The sequence below is a fragment of the Amphiura filiformis genome, chromosome 5 (genome assembly GCF_039555335.1).
Source record: "Amphiura filiformis chromosome 5, Afil_fr2py, whole genome shotgun sequence".
Classification (NCBI taxonomy): domain Eukaryota; kingdom Metazoa; phylum Echinodermata; class Ophiuroidea; order Amphilepidida; family Amphiuridae; genus Amphiura; species Amphiura filiformis.
The window spans coordinates 77,359,809-77,379,539 of NC_092632.1; the positions used below are offsets into that span (position 1 = coordinate 77,359,809).

General features: G+C 36.6%; 1 protein-coding gene across 1 annotated transcript; it reads right to left on the reverse strand.

Annotated features, from left to right (window-relative positions):
* Positions 1-8,051: 8,051 nt before the first annotated feature.
* On the reverse strand, positions 8,052-18,538 carry LOC140153756 (kelch-like protein 15). The gene is made up of 4 exons (XM_072176605.1): positions 18,377-18,538; positions 12,847-13,515; positions 11,550-11,810; positions 8,052-11,020 (listed from the first exon to the last, which is right to left on the reverse strand). Exons 2-4 carry the CDS (start codon positions 13,504-13,506, stop codon positions 10,118-10,120), a joined length of 1,824 nt encoding a protein of 607 aa, XP_072032706.1. The 5' UTR covers positions 13,507-13,515; positions 18,377-18,538; the 3' UTR covers positions 8,052-10,117.
* Positions 18,539-19,731: the final 1,193 nt, after the last annotated feature.

Consider the following 19,731-nt stretch of genomic DNA (forward strand, 5'->3'; position numbering starts at 1 on the left):
CTGAGGAAGTGGAGGAGGGGCTCACAGTGGCGGTGCCACGAGGTGTGGGGGGGGCATATTCGCCCAGTCAGAACTCTTTCCCCAGCTGTTGCTCCCCCAGTAAAAACCCAAAATTTGTTGATTTTGCCCCCCTGAAATTCACATTCCCCATGCCCCCGAAAAAATTCTGCCACTGGGCGCTCAGTGGCGTAGTCAGTGGCTGCTCCTACCCGAGGGGGGGGGGGGCTGATAAAAATTAAATTTTGCAGCCCCTTCCGCAACAGGACTAATTCATTTATTTATCTCATTATCATTTGTACTTCATGAATGAATGAATGAATGAAAAAACAATGTTTTATGGATACAATTATTTGATATATACTTTGGAGTGAAATTGGAACACTTAATTTTTGACCCCTCCCCTGCATAACCCTAGGGGGTCATTTGAGGGCCATATATTTCAAAATGTTCGAGATGGTCAGGGTAGCATCACACACATTCTGAATAACTACGTGTCAGAGATTATAAAGAATACAAAACTAAAACATTGTGTGGACTATATTTTTGGGGTTTCAGCTTCCGAACCAGACTAAAATGAAAATCATTAGAACATTTTTATTCATATAGCTTATTTATTTTCTCTCTTCCACAAAATTATAAATAAGAAGATGAGTGACTTGAAGCCACTAAAATTACCAGTTCATACTTGTTTATATCAAATACATGAATAGCATTTTCCTTAAGTGGATGGTCATTCACTCCTGATCAGACAAAGATGTGTACCATTTTTATCCGAAAAAAAAAAAGCTCAGTGAGGGCACACTGTGTGCGATAATATGCCTACAGCCATGGTTGAAATTTTCAGCTTGCTATATTTACAAGGCGTTGATAAATTGAGGCTACACATTATATGTGCCACTGACACCATTCAGTGAGAAATTAATTAACTACGGCATAGTCTAGATAATATGTAAGAGTAAAAGTTATTATACTTCTCTGGGTTGATAGGATGAACAAATTTCAATCTTTCCCCAGAGTAGCCAGCGCTTACATAAACATTGTTTTTCCAACGTTTTATGTGCACTGGTTGCTCTGTGGAATGATTAAAATTTGTTCAATATGTAAGAGTGCCTGAATTACATGTACTTTTTTAAATGAATAGCTTCTAGATTAAATAAGGACAAATAAGTTTTGATTGTTTTTCCATACTGGCATGAAAGTTAAATAATTGTAGTTTGCAATGTTGTGAGAGGTTCAGTTTTTGTCTGTTTGATTGTCATCACCATCAAAAACACAAGCAATCAACAACAGAAACAGATTATCATTTTGACTCTTATTTGGTAAGAGCCTGTTATACCTGAACAGCGCATGTCACCAAAACAAGCAAAAAAAAGCACATCCTTTACATTTTAAACCCTTCACAACCTTTCGTGCTTCAATATTTTTGAAGCCTTACAAAATTCAACTTTCATCGAAAGTACATTGAACTTTTCACAAATTTCCCCTAAAATGCGTAATTTCTAATAACATTTCATATTTCATCAGCATTTCTGTTCCAAATGCAGTGACACTTCATGCATGTTTTCCTGGGTATGACTAGGCCTATGTTCGCTGGAGGGGCACACAAACTGGCATTACAGCCCTGTTAAATTGATTTTTCAAAGTAAAATGCTAATACCAGTATCTATTAAATTGCATCCAAAGGTCCAGGGAAATTAATGAAGCATCACTGGAGTTGGAATAGATAATAGTTATTGTGCCATTTGCCAAGTTCAATCTATTTTAGTTCATTATTTAAATTCAATCAAGCACCCATATCACTGTGATGGACATGTTCTAGCTTAAAGCAATAATGTGTGATTTGCAAAAGGAATAGATTCCTATTCAAATGTTTGTTTTCACTGATCACATTATCCCCTTTTAATTTCGAGCCAAATAATTGAGGTATAACGAAGAAAATTGCCATTTCATTCCAGCGCCTACAATGCGTGTACTATGCTCGCCAATCGTAACATGTAATACTGCACGGAGCATCGCGCTCGACGTGTGTAGACATAAAGCTGACATCCACAGGAGATGTTAGCAAGCAGTCGATCGATGAACTGTGAATAAAACCGGGTCAACCCAGTTTTAATATAAAAAGTTAAATTTTACTGTTATTAAAGCACTTCAGGCTTAGTCTTTTACGTAGTATTTTAGTACACCAGTGGGCATTATAATTATGCAAAGAGTAGAAATCCGAGCAAAATTGAGGGCGTCGCTGTAAAGCAAATTACACATTATGGCTTTAATATAAGAATCCACTTATATCGGGGTTTCTCAATAGGCAGCCCGTGGGCCAGATTTGGCCTGCCAACCAATTGTGGTTGGCCCTTAAACAGTCCTGAAATGTACAGTAAGCATAGCAAAACAAAGTGTATTTGTACAAAGTATACTTGTACAATATTTGTTTGTGTGTATTGTATACCTTGACTACCATTACATGTAGTACGGTACCCAGTTTTAACCACTGTTTATCAGTGGAAGCTGGCAGCCTAATGGATAGAGCATCCATCTAGAGATTGAAAGGTCATGAAAAGGTTTGAATCCCATGCTGGCACATTCCCTTGCTTTTTTTCCAAGTTGGGTTGTATGCCAGTTGGGATTTTGTGTTTATTTGTTGTATTGCTTAAGGGATCTGGAATGAGCGATTCAACAGTATTTTTTGTGGGACGTGAGAGCACATCAAACATATCGAATTGCATTCTGAATACGAAGAATGTCTTTCTGATATCAAATAATTTTCATTTTTTGAAATTCACGATATAATACAAATTTTATGGCAAATTATTAAAATTTGATATTTTTCACATTTTTGATATATATAACAGTCCTCAAAGTAAATTTTATAAATCTAATGATATATTCTTAAAGTGTATGTAGCTGGGAGGAAAAGCCGACGATCAATTGAAAATTTTGACCTTTCATATTGAAGATATGGATTTTTTCCCCAAAAGACCTAATTTTTTGGTGTTTGGGGGAAAAAATCCATATCTTCAATACAAAAGGTCAAAATTTTCAATTGATCGTCGGCTTTTCATCCCACCTACATACACTTTAAGTATCAATCATCAGATTTATAAAGTTTACTTCGAGTACTGTTAAATATCAAAATGTCATTTTTAATGATTTGCCATAAAATGTGTATTACAAAATCAAAATTATTTGATATCAGAAGGACATTCTTCGTATTCGATGTGTCTGATGTGCAACACTGGTTGGTAAACTCTTCTTTCTTTCTTTTGTATTTGGCCCACAGATCTTTGAAATGAATTTGGCCATTCATGGCCCACGAGCAAATATAATTGAGGACCTCTGACTACAAACGCATATGGTCATGTTTTTTATACTGGGACCCTAAAAAAGGTGGTGCTGTCACATTTTGCTAAATCATTTTGTCTACTTACAAGCCGACGACGAACGTCGGCTTGTTCTGTCTTCTTCTAATTCTTTCTTTCTTTCTTTCTTTCTTTCTTTCTTCTTTCTTCTGGCAACCAATGAAAATGCTCTAGCTCCGCCAGGCATTGACAGATTTCAACCATATTTGACCCAAATAACCACTGGGTTAGGCAAAACCTTCCATTTGACTTTGAGCTGGCTGTGACCTTTGACCTTGACCTTATGGTCAAAAATGTTGATTTCACAAAAAATGCTACTCCTTCCACAAATTACATGCAATGATCATGTGACTCATGCATATGAATCAACATGTGGCAGTGCTTAAAACCTATTAAAAAGAATTGAGGTCAAAGGTCATTAAGGGGTCATTTCCGGTAAAAGTCTGAAAAATTTGTAAAAAATATTCAAAAAATCACTGTCTTTGCAAATTATATAGCAGAGAGTCGCCATTAACACACATGCATCGCTACTAGCCAGGGTCTTTAGGATGCCTACAGTTTTGGGGTCAAAAGGTCATTAAGGGGTTACTTCCGGTCAAAAACTAAAATTATCAAAAATGTTCAAAAAAAATTATCTCTTAATGTAAACAGACCAGAGTAATATAACCATCATACATGAATCAGTGCTACCTGATGTATGCATGGTATTTTTATTTTGGGGGTCAAAGGTCATTAAGGGGTCACTTCCTGTTTTAGCTAAATAACTTTAAGAATTTTTATCTCAACAACTAAACATAGTAGAATTTTTTAATTAAAATTGGAACAATGCATTTTGACAGTGTACGTAAGGTTTTTTTTTCATTGAAGTCAAAGGTCATTAAGGGGTCAAAAGGTCAATCAAAATTTAAAAAATCAAAATCCATGTATAAGTTCGATTAAGCTGAAATTCACCAGGAATCTTCCTTATGACATCCTAAGCACAATGCAAGAGCAGTTGACCCCATCCGTGACCCAAGGGTCAAGTTATAGGGGTCAAAGGTCAAATTTCGAAATTGGTCCAATCGAGCTCAAATTCAACAGGAATTATTCTTACGACATTCTAAACAGGTGAAAAATATTTATGACCCCAAAGGTCAAAGTTTAGGGGTCAAAGGTACTACCGGCGGCTTGTACTCAGAATCTATTGACTCTAGTTATTCCTATATTTTTGCTAAAATTCATCATGAACAAATGGTTTTGGTCTTATTTTGAAGATAAATTATTAATCTAATGAATTAATAACAAATACAATTAAACAAATGAATTAATTAATTACAACAGCTTAATTAAGTTAATTAGTCAGGGGTGGTGCCGGAAGTGGAGGAGCCGGAAGCGGAGGAGCTCTGTGTAATTCCAATGGGAAGTTGGTGTTCATTAATAAAATTTATGCACTTTGTTGCCTAGTAGTAGTAGAAGTAAAAATGCATTTGCATATTATGTTAATCTTATTTTCTAACTTTCTATAACTATAATTGCCTAGTTAATCTTAATAAACGTAGTAATTAGGGATTTAACAAGCTTTTTATTAATGCAATGGAATGTGGGTCATGCAATACAACAGGCTTTAAATTTTGCATGCATGCATATGAAATCAATTTAAATATTGTTTTATCTTTGAAATATAACAGATATCTTCTCAAAGGAGATTATTACAGTCAAAGGATTTAATCTGATGACATATTTTTATAGTTTATTGATGTAGGCTAATTGTGCATGTATATGCCTACATGTACTTGTTACTAATTATTCACTGTATATTGCTTTTTGGAACACGCTATATAGGAATTGGATATTTAAATTTGATATTATAGCAATTCTTTAAACTATTTTGAATATATTTTCCAAATTTAATGGCACTTAAAAATACAACTTTTTTCACACCCTGTATAACACAATGGGCTTAACAAATATAGCACAAACTATATGTTTAATGAAAGGACTAACTGTGTACATTCCAAATATCAAGTTCATTTTCCAATTTAATATACTATGTAGAAATATTGGAGTGGCAAAGAAATTTATTTTTTTCTGTATTTTTCAATGGAATCACCCTGTATATTTTTGGTACACCCTGTATATCCACTCAAACTTTACAGATTTGCAATCCTGACAATATATGCTTTTTAAAAATATATATGTTTACATAGTTTGAGTGAAAATTTTTTGAATTATAATCAGAAATACAAAAAAGGAGTGGATTTTTGACAAATTGCAAGATGTGACACAATTGGGTCCCACCTCAAAAAACATGACCATATAGATAATTTCATTTTAAACAAATTATAATAACAATATACATTGTACAAACATTTCATAATTAATTTTATCTACAGAAATAAGAATTCAGTCCCATCAAAATATTCCCAATATTCTGACACTAATTTCATATATATACATAAATACATTTAATATTTCAAATAAATTCAATATGACCAACCCATTATACCAACAACAAAAATCAAGCCATTATGATACATTAGTACTATAGTATGCTTCATTTCAACATTTCAGATCTAGATATGTACACCGAAATCCATGCAGGAAATTTGAACAAAATAATTTCAATTTACAACATGATGCAAAATTTAATATACAAGGTATAAATATCAGCCCTGAAACCACACCAAGCTTATGTGCCATGATTCACTTGCAACAACTACTCGTTCCAGAATAATAACAGCACTAATTTTTTTGGATTATTAAAAAGATATTGTACTGTTCTGCCAAATGAAACATAGCTAAATCTAAATCTTCTAACTGGCAATTTCAGGGGAAATAGGCCAAAAACATGCAATTTTACATGATTTCTTGGTACAAGTCTAAGCATTCAAAATCTTAAGTATAGGCTAAGGGTTAGCCCAAAATTTGAGTTTTTGGTAATTGGTTATGATTAAAAGATTAAAAAATATGTTTTCCAAAAATTAGAATACATAACTTGAAATTAGTCTTTGTACAAGTTTTTCAGCTTGATTGTCACAGCATACGAAAAACACACATTTCTGACCATTATTTCCAAAAATTTACTACAAATTAAAATTTGACTTTCATAGCTCTAGAAACAGGATGATATTTTTTTAATCCAAAACAATTTGTGCTGTATTTTTCTGGAATAGGGAGTAATTCATATGTATATTTTATAAGTAAAAGTGGTATATATTCCAACATGATTCAAATTGTTAGAATGAATCAAACACATAATATAAAAGGACCACTCCCTGATAATAACAAAAAGGGTAATTCCCTATTCTTTGTTTGGTAATGTCAATAGAAACAAAGAAATTTGAGAGTTCTAGCTGACTGCACATGGATAGAAGAGAATGAGCTGTATGTAGTTGTTGTCTGCTTATTTAAGGTTATTCAAATCAGTCAAATGGGCGCAAAACAAGAAATCACAATCCGATTATGACTATGTCGACTGGATCACGCTTTTGAGTTCTACAAATATACAAATTCAAAGTATAGACCTCTGGAAAAGGCAACCGTTACTAATAGTTTCACGGCATACCCTCACTTACGATCATTGGGTATACCGATCATCAGACAGCTAATATGTCATGGTTTCAACTTAACAGAGATGCGTATACATGTTTATACATTCTCTGTGGTGTCAAAATCATGACAAACCAAGCCACTCCCAGCACAGCCTCTATTCCAAAAGTAGTTGAAAGTGCTCAACCACTATAAATAGTTAGGCGTAATATAATATAAAGTATTATTTTTCAGAAAAATAATACTTGTTATACCGGTAATATAAAAAGCTTGGTAAGTGTAGCATTAAAAGCCTGATTGTACTGTATAGTTTGATCAGCTCGTAATCGGTGGGCCTCATAACATCTCGGATAAGTAATTGATATATTTTATTTCAAGAATTGTCTTGTGACATCTCACCAGAAACATCACAAATAATTAATTCAAGTCCAATACTTTGTCTACTTTCTTTAACACATACATTATAGACCGGACAAGTCAAATAACAAGCTCTCTTAATGTGGGTCTACTTTTCGGCGTAATGGTAAAAGCCTAACAATTCCCGCCGATTACGAACTGATCAAACTATAGTGAATAACCAATTTGCTGGAAATCAGTTGAAATAAATCAAAAATACTTAATATTTAGCAGATCTATAAAATAACAAGATTCAGAATCATAGCCACAATCAGCTCCTTGTGTTCTTCTATGGGTATTCGAGACATAAATCCTTGCCCAGAGAAATTTCCAATTACATGTAGCTCAATTATTCATGCAAACAAAAAATAGACTATGCTGGGGTTCAAACTCGCATCGCCACACATCAATGCACCGGAATCTAATGCCTGACCAATTTAGCTAACTTGACTGATAGAAGCATTTTTAAAAGAATCTGTTAAAAGGAAAATGGACACACGCAGCCACTTTTAAAAACACATGATTTTGTCTTAAAACACTGAATAAGGCACTTTTAGTCTTTGCAATAGCATTGAGCAACATGTCGGTAGGTTGAGATATATCATACATTGCATTTTTATCTGTGCTGACTGTAGAAATGTAATTACAAATTTATGTATAATGTGTGCACTGTTATCAATAAACATTCTTTATTGGCACCACTTCCAAATACGTTTTTTCAAAAATAATTCATGGTAGGACCAAACTTCTTCAAAAGGATCCAAAAATTAAGGTGGCCCCCACATGTAGATAACAAAGGTTTATAAAATAATAAGCAATATGCAAATAAGCTCATTGATATTAAAGAAAGTTGACATTTCTAAAAATCATATTCTCAAGTGTGACCCTTAAACAGTTAGTCCAGTTATTCTAATTAGTGGTGTCACCCACACAAGAACTGTACATCAAAGATATGGCAAACTATACTTTTTTCTGAATCCTTATGACTAGAGGAATAACTAGAGGTATAGTTTTTAAAATGATTGGAACAATTGCTATGACCTTTTCCCACCAAAAACTACCTTTCCACCAAGTATATCTATTACTTTTTGTATGCTGTTTAGGAGACATATCTGAAATACATGGCAATGTAAAAAATTATGTTGCAATTACATGTAGTAGTGGCGAGTCAAAATCCACTTTGACTGGACTAGGTGGACTGTTGTAATAAACAGCGCACATTATTTACCAAGCATTATGGAAAACAACTCTTTTGTCCACAAATGTTTATTAATAACAGATCTTATACACATTTATGTACATTGTACACCATGTTTGCTTTAGGTAACACTTACACATACATAATATTATATTTCATGCCCGTAGCACCCCATGAAAAAAAGCTCAGTTCTTCGGAGGAAAATGTTCAAAAGTACCCAAGAAGGAGATTACATAAATTAACAAAGGAATCACCTGTTTCCAGTTTTTTAAATCCTCTCAAAACAAGTAAAATACCACTTCATGCATGTAAGCAAATTTATTTTGAAAAAGGGTAACATTTTGGATGTTCCGCGTCCTTGCAAAATGATCCTGGCTCTGAACCAGGTCTAATTTGAACCCCAAATCAAATGTATAACAACAAATTTCATATTCCAACTTATTTTACCAACAATTCCTGGTTGATTGATGAAAATGTCATGAAATCTACAATCTAAAATTGAGTTAAACAAAGCAATCTAAAATTTAGTTAAACATAGTTTAAAAAAATAAAAGTTAATCAAACATTATTCTTGTTTGGTAATGAAAAAAAAACTAAAACAACAAACAAAAAAGTTCAGAAGTGGTAAGTAAAGGCTACATATCCCACAGAAAAAAATAAACTGATCAGGCCCCAAAACAGGTTTGTCAAAGAAAAAAATCAGATCAAAATGTTATTATGTTATGCACCAATATAGAAAATTTAAAAGCTATGCACCCGGTCTTCTGAAACAAACCTTTTTAATGCTGGTTTCATACTTTCTGCCACTTGCCACTGAGGAACATGACGCTTCATCGTGCCGCTTGCACTTGTCTGCAAGCGGAGCGGCACACCGCTGAGCGGCAGCGGCATGACCCTGAAAGCCACTGTTGCCGCTAAGCACAGCTCCAAAATTTTGTTCTCATACGTCAGAGCGACACCGCTCCGAGTTGACTTGAATTCAACTCCAAGCGGTGCTGCCGCTAGGGCAAAGTGGTGGAGTGATCGATATATATCGGCTTGAAGCTGGTCACCACTAGCGTTTCTGGTCTGGTAGCAAAATCATCTTCAGAGTGGCAAGCAGCAGGAGAGTATGAAACCAGCGTGAACTGACCCAGTATGAAAACCTAAAACCTCACAAACAGTTAAATGTCAATTTAGTTTCAAAGGTACCTTCTTGCATTTATAAATACATTTTGTACACCTGTAACATGTAAAGTGTACAGCAAATTTCCAAAACCGATAAAATGCATTCTATTATACGTTCCACACCTGTTTGAAGATACGGTACCCTTATTTTGTACAGGTATTAATTAACATGCTCACTGACTTCACACTACACAGTTAGGAGGAGATCAATAATAATTAATTTCGTTAACCTATTTTGGACAATAGTCGAGGTCCAATGCCGTTTAACCTTTTACCAATGCTCCAATGTATTATGGAATAATAGAATCTATTATAATATCTGTCGCTTTACAATTGAGCAAGCATATAGCAGAGTCAGAGAACAATTAGTGTCACTGTACATTGTAAGCTTGGTGTTCAAAATTATTTTCATTACCTTCAGAGAAGAATTCATTTTACACACAACTTGCAAGAACTAACCCAATTCAAACATTTAAGTAGTATTTGTATAAGCTGGATGAAGACGGTGCCTATCAAAGGTATAATTAGTAGCAGCGGCTCCGGTGGCTAATTGCGTAACATCATTCCAGATCCGCAAATTCACGTCTTCAACATCTGCATCATTTAGCGTGATGTCCGTTTTGTGGACGTATCCATACAATTTCACATACACATTTCCATTGATGCAAAATGCGTTGCACAAGTTTTTGGGTATCTTTTTCTGATCGATGGCATCGCCGACTGATATCGACGGCATTTCCTCCTCAAAGTTGCAGTGGAGTTGATTGACCTGGCACGTAGTCTTGCTGCGTTCACCCGTGTGGACAGCTAGGTAGCATACACCATCTTGTACCGTTAGAGTTCTCTTTGAATTCTCTTCCTTCGCTTCAATGGTTTCTTCCAGCACATGCCATCTATCACAGGAGGGATCAAACACTTTCATGGAAGACATTGTATCTGCTTGCCTCTCAACAGCAAGCAGCTTATCATTGAAGGCTACCACAGAATGCTCACCATTTATGTTAGGAAGGTAACTCATATCTTCCCATTGCTTCTCTTCTAAGTTATATCTCTCAGTGAAGCCATCACATGACACTGTGTAAATACACTGCTTCAGTTGAACCATAGCGTGGTAAGCTTTGGGGTATTTCATACCTGGAAGGACCTCCCATTCATTCTCTTCTGGATCGTACCTGTGGAAGTGGGTTTTGGATTCGCCATCTTCTGCTTTACCGCCGCAGACGTACAGCTCTCCGTCAGCGTCTACCAGCCGACATCCAGACAAGACTCCGCAGCTGGGAAACGGGAAGTTCATTGCTGCTAGCCATGTCCTGATGGATGGGTCAAAGTACCAGATACTCTTTCTGCCATTCTTGTTTCCCATCGCCACCAGTGTCTGTAAAACAGGGAGAAGAATAACACAGAGAACATGGATAGAGTGATCATTCTCAGCCAATTTAGCATTATGTGAAATGATGTACAGCAAATTGAACTATCATACTTGATCCAATTAGTACTTCTTCCCTAACTAATTAGAGAATATAGGTGTTGTTAAAGATTGCCATCTTATTCTGTAGTTTTTATTCTGATATCAACAGATAAATCATCTTCTTCTTGTAATGTTGAGTGGCAATGACTAACTGTTATTCCTCATGAAATAATCATGTGAATTAGATGATCTTTAGCTTGTCATTTGTTGTTGAAAGGGATTCATGTTTCATCATTGTTTAACAACTCATGTCCGGTGCATCTGCGTGGTTTGCTATGCTCAAGCAGCTAAAGCTCCCCTCGCCTAGTAAACCACACACACGACATGGACGCATCGTTGTTAAATGGTCAAAAACAACAGTGAAACATGATTAAATCCCTATTTCTTAATAGTAAGAAATATTTAAGAATATAAATTTCTTAAAGCTTGTACTTACAGTAATAGTTCCTCTGGAAGCAAAGAAATCTGGATAAGTCCTCTTCAAATCGACATTTGACACGCCTTCCATACTGCGTAGTCTCTTGACTTCATCCAATAGGGTGGTACATTCTGGTATGTCACCAAGCTGAACATCAAAGAGTTCCTGAAGGCGGTCCATCGGTATCATCCCAAAGCGTACTTTCTTCAGGATCAGTCCTGCATGTGATTTCCTTGCCTCCCAATCATGTTTTAGCCATCTCATAATGGACTGAAGGATCTGAATGGATAGATGAGTTTGAGATTATAATGTTAGGAAAAAAAGCATTATAACACAGAATACATGTACATTGTAATTCACATTAAAATTGTTTTATGAATATTGAAATTAAATTAAACTTTTTCCATAATTTATCTGTCCTTTCGTCATTAATCATTCTTCTTTGACGCCCCTTCTGCCCAGTGCCCACCCTTTTTTCTTTTAAGAATTCTTCTTGCCGCCCCTCCGCCCCTTCTTTTTTGCCTCCCCCTGCTTTTACCCGGGGGGGGGGGGCTCTTGCCCCCCAAAAATACGCACATGCTGTGCATAACAATAACACTATGGCAAATCCGTCATATTGGGTTGTCACACATGGAGACCAAAAATAGTGTACCTCACTAGGATCCACAACATGCTCATCTATCAGGGGCACAGTTCTTAAATCCCAATACATTTTGTACATTCATTGAATGACCTTTGAAAATTTGGTTACAAAAACTCATATTCTGCAATTTCAGGTCAAATTTTGCACTATGATTGTTTAATTGAGGTTATTGAACTATGCCACTGGGATGAGGCCATTGTGGTCCATAGTGCCTCAGGCATTAAATCAGTAAAAGCCCGATATCAAAAGATAATTTGTGTCTTCAAGCTTAAGCGTTACAAAGGTTTGTGCGTGCAGTACTTATCGCACATTACTCCCATGATGCATACAAGAACACATTCAAAAAGTTTTCTGGGTGCATGGCGAAATAATCCAGAGGTACTGGTTGGTACACACAATACATGTGCATAATTTTACCCTCCTTGAGTGACATGCAGATATGGTACTCTTTGGGTCTCGATCTCTTTCACACCAAATGACTCTTGATCACATGACATGCATTTTGGCAATGGACCTTTTTGGTAATTAATTCCTTGCAGTTAGACATGCAATGAGCAGTTAAGATGTTCGTTAAATGATGAGTGCTGCATCGGCGTGACGTCAAATGATGACAGCTCGGGTATAACCGCAAGGAATTATGGGATTGACCAAAAATACCAATCAATAACCTACCTGCCCTTCACCAGATATTTCCGTTTCTATTTCTTCGTCCTCCAAGATTTCAACCATCTGATGATGTGTCATGTAGATAAGAAATGCATCTGAACTAGAGAAGCCGGTGAAATTCTGCAGCATATACTTGCGACATGCCTTAGCCAACTTCTTCATCCCTTGTCCGTCAAAGAGTTGCCACAACAGAAAGATGTCATCGTACCCTATGGATCCTTTAGGGTAGAGGAAGAACTCCGTCAGAAAACTGCTGCAAATGTCAATAGCTTCTGAAGTCTGCATAAAGCAAGCCATCTGGAACACTCCACGGATGGTCTCGGTTGACAGATTTAGAGCGCCAGTGTAAGCAAAGTTGAGCAACTGTTCAAAACTTTCACTCTCCCCTTGGATGCGGACTTCAGAACTGGTGCTTTCCGAAAATCCTGACGTGAACATTGCCAGGAAATAATCACTGGCTGCTGAAAGGACAACTTTATGAGCAGGAAACTGTTTATCCTCAATATTTATGACAACATCACAGAATTTACCCTCTGCTCTGAGATCATTTAGCCCCGAGGAGAGGCGGGACATGAAGTAGCGGGATGTTATCACCTGACCTTCACTTTGCGATGCTTCAGGATCGCTGAAATAAACCTTGGAATCACTACCGCCTGCCGCCATCATGAATCAACTCTGAAAAGAAACAATTCAACATTTCATTGAAACTAAATTTTAAAAATGCTTGGACTTTGGGCTCACCCGGCACACCCGCTGAATAGATGGCCTGCTCAAACCTTAGTTCCAGTAATTGTAACTCGGCATACCGAGTTACAGTGCACTCTATTGTTATCTGTTCCACAAATAAGAAACATCACAATATGTGGGCTCATTTTGGGCTCTAAGGATGTAGCTGAGGAAATCGCTCAAGGACAGTTTGGGCATGCACTGATGATTTTAATCATCAGTGAAAGGTCAGGTGATACCAGGGTTTGGGCGTGCGTGGATGATTTTAATCCCACTGTACTAGTCTATACTCACAAAGTTGAGGTAATTGATCTACATTGTCACATTGATCTCATCTTTTGGGTGGGTTCAAAATTCCCTGAGTTGGCAAAACCTGCAATCTTCATGCATTATCATATTGAGCAGCATGCTACTTGTGATGTTTCTACACTGTGTAGAGAGGGTCTACAGCATCTCTGAGGTAAAACTGACAAATACAAGGTATATTTCTTGATGCTTGAAGTTTGGATTTCTTAAACAAAACAGAGTTGATTAAGGAGGCTGTGTACTCTCAGACATGCATGTTGTAAAAGTGCAATAACTTTGTAATTATTCGCGCAAGCCATATAAAAGTATACATTTTTATAAAGGCAAGACATCAATAAATCTTAATATAAATACAGATTTGGGGTAAAAAAAAACAACAATTATGAAGAAATCACAAAAAAGTGAGTGTTTGGCAATATTTGTTAGGTACATCATAAGAAAAAAACACTCTTTCCAAAATATTTTATTTTGTTTTTAGCTCAATTTTGAGGCTCCATTCCAAAAACGTTTTTTTTTTTTTTTTGATATTGGCCTTATTTTTTGAGATATTAACCATATATATTGAACTGTTTAAAATTCACAAACGCCTATTTGCACAAAATGATGCCTAAAATTGGAAATAGACCAAAATATAGAAAAATGTGTACATCCATATCAAAACGATGCACTTGTCGGCTGCTACATGTGTCTCATTTCACATAATAGCTAGGAATAAATACCAGATTCATCTCCGAAATGGAGGTCACTTCAAATCATCCCAAAGTCACATGGTTTAGGAATACAAAGAACATACCTTATACAAGTTGACTTGGGGATGATTGGGGATGATTTGAAGTGACCTACACTTGTCATGAGTCTGGTATTTATTCCTAACTATTATGTGAAGTGAGACACATGTAGCAGCCGACAAGTGCATCGTTTTGATATGGATGTACACAAATGAGAAAACCGTTTCTTGAGTCGATCATGCTTTTTACGATGATCATATTTGCTTACCTATAGATGCTGTATTTATTGAGTTATCGTGTACCTAAATCGTCATTTTACCAAGAAAATGAACATTGAAATTTGAAATAATGGCCGTTGAAGTTTAAAGTGGTCACATTTTGCAATTTCATTGAATCTCACAAGAGAATGCGGCAGTTTTTGTTTTTCTACCTTATATTATATGAACATCGGGTAAATCCACAGCCCCTTGAAAAGTTTGAGAGAAATCCATTCATAACTTGATATTTAAATCGAGGGGAAAGAACTTGAAAAAACCCACATTTTATCAGCTAAAACAGAGCCATTTGACCACTAGGTTTTTGTGAAATCAGTGCTTCCGTGGTGTTTCCATAAGATGCGCCGCGCATGCAGATAGGCGTCGCGTATGTGTAGCGTATCTGTGCGTTAACAAATTGCGCGATCGCAACACAACGCGATGCGTTGTTGCTTGTGCAGCGATGTACCCTGCTGGTACAACAAAGATTTTCTTTCCTTTTAAATTTCAAACACGAGTGGAATAGTGAAATAAAATCCGTAAAATATTGCAGTTGGAGTTTACAAATCTGGATTTTCATTCCTTGTATTTATAACAAACATAACAAAGTACAAACATATCAAAAAAACTCAATTTCGCGAAAGAAACAACGTCTAGAGTACACAGCCATGTTAAGTTGTGCCTTAATCATTGAGAGATGTATATCGTAGTAGTTTGAAAGGTCAGGACAAGTATTGTGGGTAACGGGTGTTGGGTAATTAGAGAAAGGCCTATCACGAGAACCGCCCAACCCGAGAACTGCGAAATCTAGTACCGTATATTATAATTATTCAACATGCATCAATTGCAAAAAATGTCAACATTGCTGATCTACTTAAAAACGATAGCAATGGACTAAATTTCAATTGAATGAACATACTGTCATGATAGCTGCCAAAGAAATAGGCAAATCAGTGTAACAATTGATCTTTGTATACATGTAGCGTACACTGTGTACATGTGCGTAACATGGAAATGAGTTCCCTTGTGATCGCGATCAATGATTGATTAGTAGGCCTACCCTTAATATCTTACTTAAATTTTCCATTCAGTATCCAAGGTTGTGCGTTCGCATACAGCCGTGTTCATTCAAATGAAATTTTCACTATAATATTTTGCTGTAAACCTTTGTTGACGAGATGTTGCAGTAATAATCCGAGCTAACATTCTCGTACGGCGCAAAGTTCATTCGTAAATTTCCACTTGGGCAACAGATTGTCTCAGCAACCAATGAGAAAACTTGAGACAAGTGAGTTTCATAGTCCGAGGTGCTCTGACGATAACACTCTGATCAGCCATGCAATTTATGTGGGGAAACGGAACCGCTACGTGAATGAGCTAGTGAGTTTCAATGCAGTAACACCATGAACACGATGTACGCTTAACAATAACATTTACGCTCTTGTCAAAAGTTGACACTTTTTACAGGAAAAAAAATTATATAGTCTGTGACACTGATAGTTAGTGCCGTACTATTATGCTGTCTTTCCTATTCGGCGAGGATGACAATTTTGACCTCCTCGTCTGTTTACAGAGAGGTACCGGTACACAAAAGACCGTTCCCCGTTCCACTTGTCCGAACACTCAAGTATCAGAAGGATGGTCCACAATAGCGTGATTCATGTAACATGAATAGGGATTAAAAAGCTGTCAACTAAAGTTTTATTCAGATTTCCTTTGACAGTTTAACCATCGCGTATACGTGTGCGACGTCAAGCGTGTGCATTGGACCTTGTGCAAATAATACGGGCTGGACGGCTAGCAGTACGCTTAATTTGTAAAAGGAAATCTGAATAAAACTTAAGAACCATGTGCTTCTAGAAAAATGTGTAGGTATCCCAGGCAAACCTTAGTTAACACATTTGCTAGTCAGCCAAATTCGCCGACAATGTCAATGCATATTTACATAGAAATTTAAAACAACTGGCGAAGAAGGAAACCTACATAAATATGTTTTCTATACTTCACTTGACCCAAATATATGATTTTTATGGTGATAAGACAATCGCACATGGAATTTTAGAGGATTTTGATAGCAGTTCCATTTAAAAAGCTGCTATCATAATGAGATTAAGATCTAGAAACACCCCCGAAATGCCGTTTTGGGGAATTTTGCTAGCTGAATCTTTTTGATGAAAGTCAATCTTTGACAAGATGTAACTTACGGAAAGTGCTATGAAAAAAAGGTTTCAGTTTTGGCTTTGTTTACTCAAGAGCTTTAATTTGATATATAAAATGATGCAGTTTGATGGCAAATTTGAATTCACCTAGCATACCTAAGGCGCGTGAAAGTCGATTCCGAGTTTATCGTCCCCCGCCCGCGTCACTTTTTGGTAACCAAAAACACCCGCGTCAAATTTTCAAAAATGCCAAAATAATTCATTATTTCAAAGTATCAGTGTTTTCACCAGTTTTAGCAATTGGAAATATATATAAATTTTTGTTTGTAAAACATATAAATTCATAACTTGGAAGCAAAACCAGGCCCTTTTCTAACTTTTCTAGTCCCTACCCATATAAAAACATGTTTATAAATAACATGTATGAGTGTGTCTTTAAATCAACACGCATTTTTAGGTCAATAATGAAATCTGATGAAATAATGAAAAATGAAAAAGTCACCTCACCAACCTGGAAAAAAAAAGGGACCATAAACTCGGAATTGACTTTCATGGGCCTAAAATGTGCTTCTTTTGTCCAATTTGCCGTCAAGATTTCATTCGGACATGATGGAAACAGTTCAGCAGACAGACCCAGAACTTCGAACACGATCATGTCAGAAATTAAAATTGTTCCGAGACTGATTATTCGGACTAACTGATAGTGATGCCAGATTTTAATAACATACATGTAATTAAGTAGGTATCCTAGGTGAATTCAAATTTGCCATCAAATTGCATCGTTTTATATATCAAATTAAAGCCCTTGAGTAAACTAAGCCAAAACTGAAAACCTTTTTTCATAGCACTTTCCGTAGCAAAGTTACATCTTGTCAAAGATTGACTTTCATCAAAAGAGTCAGCTAGCAAAATTCCCCAAACGGCATTTGCGGGGTGTTTCTAGATCTTAGTCTCATGGCGATGGCAGCTTTTTTAATGGAACTGCTATCAAAATCCTCTAAAATTCCATGTGCGACTTGATTATCACCATAAAAATCATATATTTGGGTCAAGTGAAGTATAGAAAACATATTTATGTAGGTTTCCTTCACCCACCTATTCTCGAAAAAAATTCAAATTTCTATGTAAATATGCATTGTGTTGGGGCCCCGGTCTCGGCGAATTCGCTGACTAGTAAATGTGTTAACTAAGGTTTGCCTAGGTTACCTAAATTAAGTTTATTAAATAAGTGGAAGTACAAATGTACATGCACATCGTGCTTTAACATGTTAAAAATTAATCTGTCGCAGTGGCCAGTGCCAGTTAGTGGCTAGAGTGCAGTGGTAAGCTTACTAATACTAAGTTACTGGGAGTGGGAAATTACCTTAACCAGCGTTATCAAGTTCTGGCCCCTTTGAAATGTGCAAACAATTGATTATCACTGACTTGATTCATGACAATGTAGAAGACAAAGTGCAATTTGTGGAAAGTACAAAGTACTATTTCGGGAAAAATCGGTAAAACAAGCTTGTCCATAGAAAGTCTCAGCCCGTCAACCAGTTCTTGTATGCAAGATGAATACGAGATCTTGCATGAATATGCATGTTTAATTGTGACGTCATATAATTGTTCCTGGAGCAAGCTGGTGGGGAGGGGGACATACTCCCTTCAAATGGCAGAAAAAATGAAATCAAGATTATTTTCAGTGGAAAAGAAGATGGGGGATATCCCCCATTATTCCCCCTTGGGCTTGGTAGGCCTACCACCACTTTTTTGTCGGCAGTGATGAAAGTGACGTATGGGCCTATGTACCTGCCAGAACTAGGGTCTAGGGACCGTTCCCCGGGACCATTCACAAACACTTGTTAGGCGGGGGGCTGATGCAAAAAAGGAGGGCCCTGAAAATTTTTGACCCTCCTAAGGGGGGGGGGGCCTGAAAAAAATGACCACAAATTTGCCTGGAAAAATTGAGTTTAGCTTTTCTATGGGGTTGACCCATAATTAAAAATTGTTGTTTTTACCCCAAAAAAGGGGGGCCCTGAAATTTTCAAGGTCTGTAAAGGGGGGGCCCAAAAAAATTTTCGCGATAAAATTTTTTTGCATCAGGCCCCCCCCTTACAAGTGTTTGTGAACGGTCCCCTATCGGTAGCGATTTTTGTCGAAAAAAGGGGGTCATTCAGTGGGGAGTCATTCAGTGAAATGCTAAAAATTGGGGTCATCATTGGGTGGCAGATTTGAAATAAAAAAGGTCATTGGGTCATTTGGGTGTACGCTGATGAAAAAAGGGGGTCATTCATTTCTTTGGTGGCAGATTTGCCTTAAAAAGGGGGTCTATTGACAGGCACATGACGCGTAGGCCTACCATATATGGAGGGGGCACTCTCAAATGTCGCTCTTCTCCATAACAGTGAAAGTCAGGATTTAGAATCTTTATATCATTATTTTCTAGGATCATAACCACACACTTTCATTCGGGTGCAGTAATTATGTGTACCCTGCCCCTGGTCACGGTGGTAATAGTGAGGGGGGAGGTGGTGATTTTTGGCAGGTCAAAACGGGGGGAGGGGAGCAATTTTTGGCACAGCTGTTTTGGGCAGTTTCTATATTATGCCATAAAAAGGTGTAGAAGAACATTGAGAGATTAATGGGAACATGTTTAATGCAAAATTTCCTGCTTGCTGCACTCCCATTTAGGCCTAGTATCAGACAATAAATTTAAGGTTTGAAATTTGGGTTCTC

What these genes read in the sequence shown, in the direction of transcription:
- LOC140153756 (XM_072176605.1), bottom strand. Translation starts at nt 13,506, where the DNA reads ATGATGGCGGCAGGCGGTAGTGATTCCAAGGTTTATTTCAGCGATCCT. An exon ending in AAATATCTGGTGAAGGGCAG is followed by an intron (nt 11,811 to 12,846) that starts GTAGGTTATTGA and finishes CTATCCATTCAG; the next exon opens with ATCCTTCAGTCCATTATGAG. An exon ending in CTTCCAGAGGAACTATTACT is followed by an intron (nt 11,021 to 11,549) that starts GTAAGTACAAGC and finishes CCTGTTTTACAG; the next exon opens with ACACTGGTGGCGATGGGAAA.